Genomic DNA, 9941 nt, shown 5'->3' with positions numbered 1-9941 from the left:
GAAAATCACAAATGAAAGGACAAATAATCAGGGCTGCCAATGAATCACGATTAACTCGCAACAAATTAACTCGATTTAAAAAAATCAGTCGCGTCGAATCATCCTTTTACCGTCGCTGTTCAAGGGGAGCAGGACCCATTCGAACGGGGGAGCGATACTTCGGGAGCTCGAGACACTGAAACCAACCGCAGCGCGGGCTCTGACGTGCACCGGGCTTCGCGTTCCGGGGACAAAGATTTGCCCTGGAGAAAAGCTAAACACTCGCACGGGGGCTGTCGTGCGAGCGGGAAAGTGCAACGTGTGAATGTAGAATTATCTTTGTGTTACGTCGCTGCCCTCGAAAACCGAACAATGTCAAAAGCGCCTCCAAGTCCACTCGGGCCCACTTCCTGTTCGGCCAGTCACCCGACAAACCAGAGAATGCTGCCTGCTTCTTATCAATCGGCCCCTCCCAATTTCACGGCCGTGAAAAACGTGTCACGGACCGTGACCCTTCCCCGTGAAATTTGATTCCCTCCATGCTGCTGGGAGCCCCAGCTCCAAAGGCAGCGCAGAAGTGAGGGGGCCAATCCCATGACCTTCCTACAGCAGGCTTGCGACCCCCCCCCGACAATCCTCTTTTGGATCGGGGCCCCCATGGTTACAACAGTGTGAAATTTCAGCGGTAAACAGCTGAAAACGTGAAATTGACCAATTTTGAAACCCTCTGGCCGTGAAATTGACCAGACTGGACGGTGAATTTGGCGGGGCCCAGATTATTGACAACGTCCCCCGAACCGGAGAGCCGGCGTTCGCGCGGTGCTGCTGTACCCGGCGTTGTAAGATATTTACGTGCCAGATCCGCTAAACGTTCGTCTGCCCCGGCCCACTCCGGCCTGTCGATTGCACTTGCGTTGGTTCATGTGTTTCTAGGGGGCCAATGTCTGTAATCCGACATCACAACCGGCAGGGAGGCCGGTGCGCGGGGTGTCCCGCGGCGTAACCGAAAGCGATTCAGAAAACTGGCCAGACCCATCGCTCACCCATCGACGTGGGGTCGGTTCTTGGCGAACGGCGCGACCAAAACCGCGATTCAGCGCGGCTGACAGCCCCGCAAAGAAATAAACGAGTGGGAAAAACAGCCGAGACTTTAGTGACTTTTTGAAAGGCCAGTGGAGAAAAACACACCCCCCCGCTGCCCTCTTGTGCCCCCATTTCCCCCTGCTGCCCCCCCTGTGCCCTGCTGCCTCCCGTTCTGGCCCCGCAGCACCATGATCTCTCCCAAGCTGCTCCTCCCCCCCACAGCCTGTGCTCCCCACACTGCCCCCTCCCCTGCTGCCAGGATCCCCCCCCACCTGCATGCTGAGCTCTGCAAATTTGGGGGGGGGTCACAAGTGCCCTGATATGGAGCCTGGCGCCCGGTCAGCTGAGGAGTGGCTGCTGCAGGACTTGAGACACGACCAGGTCGGTTTCCCCCCTTAGGCAGCTGCAGCAAATCTTGCTCCAAGCGGCGGGTGTGAGGGGTCGATGGTGGTTACAACCTCCCGAGGGCGACTCTCCTCCGCCCTGGGATCGGCCCTGCTGGGTCCTGGGTGACACCAGAGATCGATTTCCATCAGGGCCAGGCAGCGACCGGTACCTCAGGGCTGGCGGGGGGGCCCTGTGACCTCGGACTCCAGCCTGCAGGAAGGGGCTCCAGGTTTGGGGGGGCTCAGGGCCGGGGCAGAGGGTTGGGGTGTGGGAGGGGATCAGGGCTCTGGGGCAGGGCCAGGGATGAGGGGTTTGGGGTGCAGGAGGGGGCTCCAGGTTTGGGGGGGCTCAGGGCTGGGGCAGGAGATCGGGGCGCGGGCTCACCTCGGGCAGCTCCTGGTCAGCGGGGTGCTAAGGGAGGCTTCCCGCCTGTCCTGGCACCAGGGACCGCGCCGCACCCCTGAAGTGCCCAGCAGCAGGTCCGGCTCCTAAGCGGAGGCGCGCAAACGGATCCTCGTGTCTCTCACCCGCAGGCACCGCCCCCCTCAGCTCCTATTGGCTGGTTCCGGGCCAATGGGAGTGCGGAGCCGGTGCTCAGGGTGGGGGCAGCGCGTGGAGCCCTGTGGCCCCCCTGCCTAGGAGCCGGACCTGCTGCTGGGCACTTCCGGGGCGCAGCGCGGTGTCAGAACAGGTCGGGACTAGCCTGCCTGAGCCGGGCAGCGCCGCCGATGGTTTGAAACCACTGAACGAACACGTATCCCCGTGACAATGGACCAACTCCGGCAGGGGCAGAACGTTCTGTCCCCCCCAGGCCGGCCGAAGGGTTAAAGCGGGATCCCCCCGTTTCTAGGCGGAGACAAACAACCTGGGCTAAAGAAACCGACGCATTCCATGATGTTTGTTCCCTCCCCTTGTCCTTTCCTCCTGGCGCTTCAGACAAAATCTCCCTCGTCTGTCAAACCCGCGTATCGGGTGCCAGGCCGAGGGGCTCACGTGGGGCTGGGACGGGCTCACGTGTTCGGTGTGGACTGGCGACGCCGGCGCCGAGTTCGGGCACCGGACACTGACCCGCCGGCAAGCGTCTGCTTCGCACGGGGCCGCCAGGTGCTCGTAGCATCACTGGGGCTGACTTCAGTCACTTTAATTAGTGACGCCGGCGCGGCGTGGGATGCGGGGGGGAGCTGGGATACTTGGTGGCTGGTTAACCAGCCCGGTGCCGCAGAAGCCGGCTGTTGGGGGGTTCTCAGCCCTGGGTCCTGCAGCCTGCCCTGAATGCGGCCCCTTCCAGCACCCCGGCATAGAGCCCCATAGCCCCCGAGCCCCACCCCCAGCCCTCCCAGGAGCTTCTGCCCTGCGGCTGTTCAGACCTTGGGGCAAAGGCACCGACTCCGGGGGTGCTCATTCAGCACCCGCCGGCTGCTCGGGAGGTGCTGGGGAGAAGGGGGGACGGGAAGAGGTGGGGTGGGGGCGGGGGCCTTGGGGGGAAGGCGCAGAATGGGGGCGGGGCCTCGGGGCGGAGCAGGGATGGAGGCACCCACCTGTAAAGACGAAAGTTGGTGCCTGTGCCCAGGGGCGGATTAAGGTTTCGTGGGACCCTGGGCCAGAGCAGGAGGGGGCCCCCCCCCCCCCCCCCTCCCCCCCGTGGCCCCCCCCCCCCGCCCCCCCCCCCCCGCCCACAGCCACGCCCCTCCCCCGGGGCCCCCCCCCGTTCCCCCCCTCCTGCCTGCGGCCCCCCCCCCAATTCATCCCCTTCTGCCTGCGGCCCCGCCCCCATTCCACCCCTTGTGCCTGTGACCCCTCCCACAGCCCCACCCCTTTCCCAGGGCCCCGCCCCGTTCCACCCAGGGTCTCCCCTGTTCTGCCCACCCAGTGCAGCCCCGCAACCTGTTTGCTCCTTTCTGCCCCCCCCCCACTGCGGCCCCAAGACAGGAGACGCTCTGTCCCCTACCATGGCCCCCCTCACCCCACCTGCCCGGCACTGCTGTGGGGGAGCGGAGTCGGGGCGCAAGGCCCCCCAACCTGCCTAGCCGGGGCTCTGGCCTTCAGGGCCCTGTCTGCTCAGTGGCTAATCCACCACTGCCTGTGCCCTGGGGGCCATTTACTGACCTCCCCCACCCCCGTTCCAAGCAGCAGGGGGTCCCACCAGTTCTTATCACCCACCTGCAGGGTTGGTTTTCCAGCTGGCCCCATGGTGATATTCTGTTTCCTTGGTGACCGACTTCACATGTCGCCCCAATGACCCTGTAACGGGTTTGGTCAAAGAGACCCCCACTTCTCCCTGCCACTTGGGACTGTCACCTGATGAGCTGAGATTACCTCTGAGCCCATTTTCCCTGCCTGGTTGAGCCAGACACGCCAGCCTGCTGCAACCCAGACCCAGGGTCTGAACCACATTCCCAAAGCTGCAGACTTTAACCGAAAACTGCTCAACAGGTCACCTATCTCCAGCACCCAGACACACAGCTCCCAATGGGATCCAACCCCCAAATAAATCCATTTTACTCTGTATAAGCTTATTCAGGGTAAACTCATGAATTGTCCGTCTTCTATAACACTGATAGAGAGATGTGCACAGCTGTTTGCCCCCCCCAGGTATTAATCACTTACTCTGGGTCAATTAATAAACACAAGTGATTTTATTAAGTATAAAAAGTAGGATTTAAGTGGTTCCAAGTAATAACAGACAGAACAAAGTAAGTCACCCAGCAAAATAAAACAAAACACGTAAGTCTAAGCCTAATACATTAAGAAACCGAATACAGGTAAATCTCCCCCTCAGAGATGTTCCAATAGCTTCTTTCACAGACTAGACTCCTTCCTAGTCTGGGCCCATCCCTTCCCCGGGTACAGCCCTTGTTAGTTCCAGCCGGCATCTTAGGTGGTAACTAGGGGATTTCTCATGACTGGCCCCCTTTGCTCTGTTCCACCCCCTTTCATAGCTTCGGCACAAGGCGGGAATCCTTTGTCTTTCTGGGTTCCCACCCCTCCCTCTAAATGGAAAAGCACCAGGTTTACGATGGATTCCAGTCCCAGGTGACATGATCACATGTCCCGTGAGACTTCATTACCCACTGGCTGGCACCCACGTATACAGGAAGACTTACAAGTAAACAGAGCCATTTACAAACAATTGTCCAGGTTAACGGGATCCATCAAGATCCCAAACCACCATTAACGGCTCACACTTCGCATAATTACAATGGAACCTCAGAGTTAACTTCATATTTCTAGTTTCAGAGACGAGAGTGATACATTTATACAAATGGGATGATCACACTTAGCAGATTTATAACCTTTGTAATGATCCCACAAGAGACCTTGTGCACGAAGCACATTCCAGTTACATCATAGTCACGCTTATGGAGAACGTCGCAGACCCCCCCACACGCCCCCTTAGAGCCCGCCTGGTGCTGACTCATGGCTCAGCGGCTGAATAAGACCTTTTGACGCCCAACTACAGTTGCCAACTTTCTAATGGCACAAAACCGAACACCCCTGCCCCGCCCCTTCTCCGAGGCCACACCCCTTCTCCGAGGCCACACCCCTTCTCACTCCATCCCCTCCCTCTGTTGCTCGCTCCCCCTTCCCCTCACTCACTTTCACCGGGCTGGGGCAGGGGGTTGGGGTGTGGGGAGGGGCGAGGGCTCTGGCTGGGGCTCTGGGCTCCGGGGTGGGGCCAGGGATGAGGGGTTTGGGGTGCAGGAGGGGGCTCTGGGCTGGAACCGAGGGGTTCAGAGTACAGGAGCCGGCCGTTTCCAGGAGCTGCCTCAGCCCCATGGCGCCACCGACTGACTTTTAGCGGCCTGGTCAGTGGCCGAAAACCGGACACCTGGTAACCCCACCCTCGACCCCCGCCAGGACTCCTGGGTTCTACCCTGGCTCTGGGAGGGGGGACCTCAGGGCTGGGGTAGGAGGGGGCTGCAGGTCGGGAGTGAGGGGCACCGTCAGGGCTAGGGTGGGGGCAGGGCTGGGGTAGGAGGGGGGTGAGGGTCGGGAGTGAGGGGCACCGGCAGGGCTGGGGGGAGCTGCCCCCCACCCCCAGGAGCCAGGTTCCCCCTGACAGCTCAGGGAGAGCACCGGGGCTAAAGATTTGCTATGGGATGGGAGACGTCTGGCTTTTGAGTTTTAAAAAACAATAATGGTCTTACCTCTTTTTTTCAGGGGGTGGGGGACGGGCCTGGTGCCCCACAAAGGCCATTTGTCTTTGCTTAAAAGGATAAATAAATCCCAGGACTCCCGGAGCTCGGGGCTTTAAATGAAACACCAGCCCTGCTGCGTGGGCCAGGTCCTGGGCCCGTCAGGTTCGGGTCGGTGCCGGCGCGGGGCCAAGCCAGATGGTCTCACCTGTCCTGGGGTCGGCATCGTCCCGGGTTCCCTCCAGCGCCCAGCGCCGGGGGGTGGGGGACGCGCTGAGAAGATGGGGGGCTGCACCCCAGATGCAGAGACGCTGGAACCCCCCATCCCCTGAGCCACCTGCCCAGCGGCAATGCCGGGAAGGAGGTGGCTGTGGCTGGGGCTGTCTGGGGGGTGCGTGAACAGATGGGGAGGGGCTGGGGGAAGAGCCGGGTAGGGGAAGCAGGGGCTGGCTGAGAGCAGGCAGGAGCCCTGGATCCGAAGGCCAGTGGGGGACAGCCGGACCCTGCCCGGCTCCTCAGGAACTTCCTACCCCGTGGAGGGAGAAGCGCTCGGTCTCAGGCAAAGGAGACGCCTCCAGCAACCAGAAACAGAGAACCCAGGCGTCTGGGCTCCCAGCCACCCCCGCCCCCCACCTGTTCTAACCACTGGACCCCACTCCCCTCCCAGCGAGAGAACCCAGGCGTCCGGGCTCCCAGCCCTGCCCCCTGTCCTGCTCTAATCACTAGACCCCACTCCCCTCCCAGTGAGCAAACCCAGGCATCCGGGGTCCCAGTGCCCCCCTTGCCCCACTCTAACCACTAGACCCCACTCCCCTGCGAGAGAACCCAGGCGTCTGGGCTCCCAGCCCCGGCCCTCCTCTGACCCACTTGACCTTCCAATCGCTCCCATTTCCCCATTTCCTCACCCGCCCGTCACGCGCCCCGACCCGTGAGAGCTGAACTCAGCAGAAACCGCCCGACCCACGGACGCCCGCCCGCTCCCCCCCGTCCCCCCGTGGGCCCAGCCGCCCCCGGTGCCCCCCCCCCGGGCCCAGCCAGCCCCAACCGGCCCCTTTACGACGTTCCCCACCCCGAACCCACTGACCCCCAGCCTGTTCCCAGCCCTAGTTCATAAACCAACCCCCCCACACCCCGCAGCCCCGTGACTGGCCCCAGGGAACCGGCTCAGACCGGATCCGCCGCTGAGCCCCGAAAACAGGAACCCAGAGACCCTGACCCCGGGAAACAGGCGGGGGCGGGGGGAAGCCAGGACTCCTGGATTCTCTCCCCAGGTCTGGGAGGGGAGTGGGATCTAGTGGTTAGAGCCAGGGGGGGCTGGGAGCCAGGACGCCTGGGTTCGCTCCCTGGCTCTGGAAGGGGAGTGGGGTCTAATGGTTAGAGGAGGGGGGCTGGGAGCCAGGACTCCTGGGTTCTCTCCCTTTCTGCTGGGGGATATTTGGTGCGTCACATGCGCTCAGCCCCGCGGCGGGGGGGTGGCTAATGAAGGAAACAGCCCAAGGGGGGGGGTTTGCTGAGTCATGTTGACGTCCCTCCCGGGGGTGGGGCCACGGGGAAGGTTTGTGCTGAGTCAGGGTCCGGGGGGGGGGCGGGGCGCTTCTCTCTGTCCAATCAGCCTCCGAGAGCCGGGAGCGAACCCAGGCGTCCGGGCTGCCAGCCCCTCCCGCACTGTATGGGGCGTGCCGGTGGCTGCTAGCGGCGGGGGCGGGGGGGGGAGTGCCGGGAAGAGCCGGGGGTATAAAGGGTCCCCGCCAGCCCCCCCAGACCCCACAGGCTCTTGCTTCAACAGTGCTTGAACGGAGCCTCTGCACCCCGAGACCGGCCGGCGCCCCCCGAGCCTCTGCACCCCGAGACCGGCCCGCGCCCCGAGACCGGCCCGCGCCCCCCGAGCCTCCGCACCCCGAGACCGGCCAGCACCAGCCCCCACCGGCACCATGAGCTCCCAGATCCGCCAGAACTACGACCCCGAGAGCGAAGCCGGCACCAACCGCCTGGTGAACCAGCTGCTACGAGCCAGCTACAGCTACCAGTCCCTGGTGAGCGCCCGGCTCCGACCACTGCACCCCGCTCCCCTCCCAGCGCCGGGGAGAGAACCCAGGAGTCCTGGCTCCCAGACCCCCCTGCTCTGCCCACTGCTCCCCGCTCCCCTCCCAGAGCCGGGGAGAGAACCCAGGAGTCCTGGCTCCCAGCCCCCCCGCTCCGACCACTGCTCCCCGCTCCCCTCCCAGCACCAGGGAGAGAACCCAGGAGTCCTGGCTCCCAGCCCCCCCCCCCGCTTTTCCAATCTGCATGTCCCCAGCACGGGGACTTCCCCCCAATATCATTGAGCCCCAGCCCCCGGGCCCGCCAGCCCCACCCTCTGTTGTTTACCAGCCGCTCCTCGGGCAGAGTCCAGCCTCCAAGGACCCGGCCGGTCCCCAGCGATGTTAACCATTAACCACTCCTGACGTGGGGAGGGGTGGGGCTGTCCCCTGGCTGTGGGGGGGTGTCCCTGGATTGGGGGGATCTCAGGGGGGGTCTCTGGGGCAGTCCCTGGCCTCCCCCCACTCTCTAGCCTTAGGGGCTAGGTGGGGGCTCTCTAGGGGGGTGTCTCCCCACTCCCTGGGCCTGGGGGCAGCCCCACGCTCAGGGTTCACTGATGTCTCCCCCCTCCCCCCCCCAGGGCTATTTCTTCAACCGGGACGATGTGGCGCTGGCCCATTTCTTCGAGTTCTTCCGGCACCTGTCGGGCGAGAAGCGGGAACAGGCCGAGCGGCTGCTGGGCTTCCAGAACCGCCGGGGGGGGCCGCATCCTCCTGCAGCCCATCCAGGTGAGCCGGGGGCGGGGGGCACAGGTGGGGCGGGTCTGGGGGCAGGAGGGAGGGATGCAGGTGGGGGGTGCTGGGGTCTATGGGAAGGGTTGAGGGGGACCCCATCTGCTCCCCCCAGGCACAGCCCTAACCTCCCTCCGCCCCACCCCCAGAAACCGGAGCAGGACGAGTGGGGGAATGGGGCGGCCGCCATGGACTTTGCCCTGAAGCTGGAGAAAACCGTCAACCAGGCGCTGCTGGACCTGCACAAGGTGGCCATGAGCCACGCGGACCCCCACGTGAGTGACCCACCCCGAGAGAACCCAGGAGTCTGGGCCCCTCCGGCTCTAACCACTAGACCCCACTCCCTTCCCAAACCTGGGGAGAGAACCCAGGAGACCTGGCTCCCAGCACCCCCCCCCCCACTCTCACCACTAGACCACCCACTCCCCTTCCAGAGCTGGGAGAGAACCCAGGAGTCCTGGCTCCCAACCCCCCCTGCTCTAACCACTAGACCCCATTCCCCTCCCAGAGCCGGGAAGAGAACCCAGGAGTCCTGTGGGGGGAAGGCCCAAGGGGACCCCCATCTCTAACTCTCCTCTGCCCCCCCCCCCCAGATGTGCGATTTCCTGGAGACCCATTACCTGGACGAGGAGGTGAAGCTCCTGAAGAAGCTGGGTGACCACGTGACCAACCTGCGGCGCGTGGGGGCCCCCGAGGCGGGGCTGGGCGAGTATCTCTTCGACCGGCTCACCCTGGGCGACAGCAGCTGAGCCCCGAGCTGCCCGCGGCGCCGGCCCTTTAAATCCTGCTGCCCCGCCGGGCCGGAGCCCCCCCCCCCCGATCACGGGGTGACCTGCCCCCTCCAAAGTCTGTAACTGGCATTGAATAAAGGCTTGGTATTAGCACTCGGCTGTGTGAGATGTCTGACGGGGACCCAGGCGTCCTGGCTTCCGGGGACCCCGCTCCAACCCCCTCCCCTCGCAATGCCCATGACAGAACCCAGGTGTCCTGGCTCCCCATCCCCCCACCACCATCACTCTAACCCCTGCCAAGGGGGGTACATCCCCTCCCATCACCAGTCCCCCCCCCCCAGCTGGTTAATGGGGTGTCCGATGGCATTAACTCCCGGGGGGGGCAGCTGCTGTCCCTGCCCCCTTGTACTGGGGCGGAGACCTGGGGGTCCCTGTTCCTGCTCCCCCCACCCTACGAGCAGCATCCCGGCAGCACCCCAAACTCAGCACTGGGAGGGGGGCACCGGGGTGCTTGGCTAGGAGGGACCAAGTGCCCCATTGCACCAGGGGCGCCCCCCACGGTCTGACCCCCAGCCTGAATCCCACAGGTGGGGGGATGTCGCAAAAGGCTGGAATCCCACCCAACACCCCACCCCCGCGGGGGCCACCTCCCAGTGCCGGGCAAGGGGTCCCCGTATACCCAGCCCCTGCACCCCACCCCAGCGGGGCCACGTCCCAGCACTGGGTGAGGAATCCCCATATAAACATGGACCCATGCCCCACCCGAGTCAGCCGCATCCCAGCATTGGGCGAGGGGTCCCCGTATACCCAGCCCC

At 64.0% G+C, this 9941-nt stretch overlaps 1 protein-coding gene across 1 annotated transcript; it reads left to right on the top strand.

The window, feature by feature from the left end:
- Positions 1 to 7466: 7466 nt before the first annotated feature.
- Positions 7467 to 9282, top strand: LOC112117047 (ferritin light chain). The gene is given in 5 exon segments (XM_024214887.3): positions 7467 to 7618; positions 8245 to 8361; positions 8363 to 8392; positions 8545 to 8670; positions 8989 to 9282. Coding segments are annotated over 5 exon segments (531 nt in total). The 5' UTR covers positions 7467 to 7516; the 3' UTR covers positions 9145 to 9282.
- Positions 9283 to 9941: the final 659 nt, after the last annotated feature.

This window comes from Terrapene carolina, unplaced genomic scaffold (assembly GCF_002925995.2).
Source record: "Terrapene carolina triunguis isolate 2854851 unplaced genomic scaffold, T_m_triunguis-2.0 Scaffold614, whole genome shotgun sequence".
NCBI classification, from domain to species: Eukaryota; Metazoa; Chordata; order Testudines; family Emydidae; genus Terrapene; species Terrapene triunguis.
The sequence above is the reverse complement of the archived record's forward strand: the minus strand, read 5'-3'. Positions and strand labels throughout refer to the sequence as shown.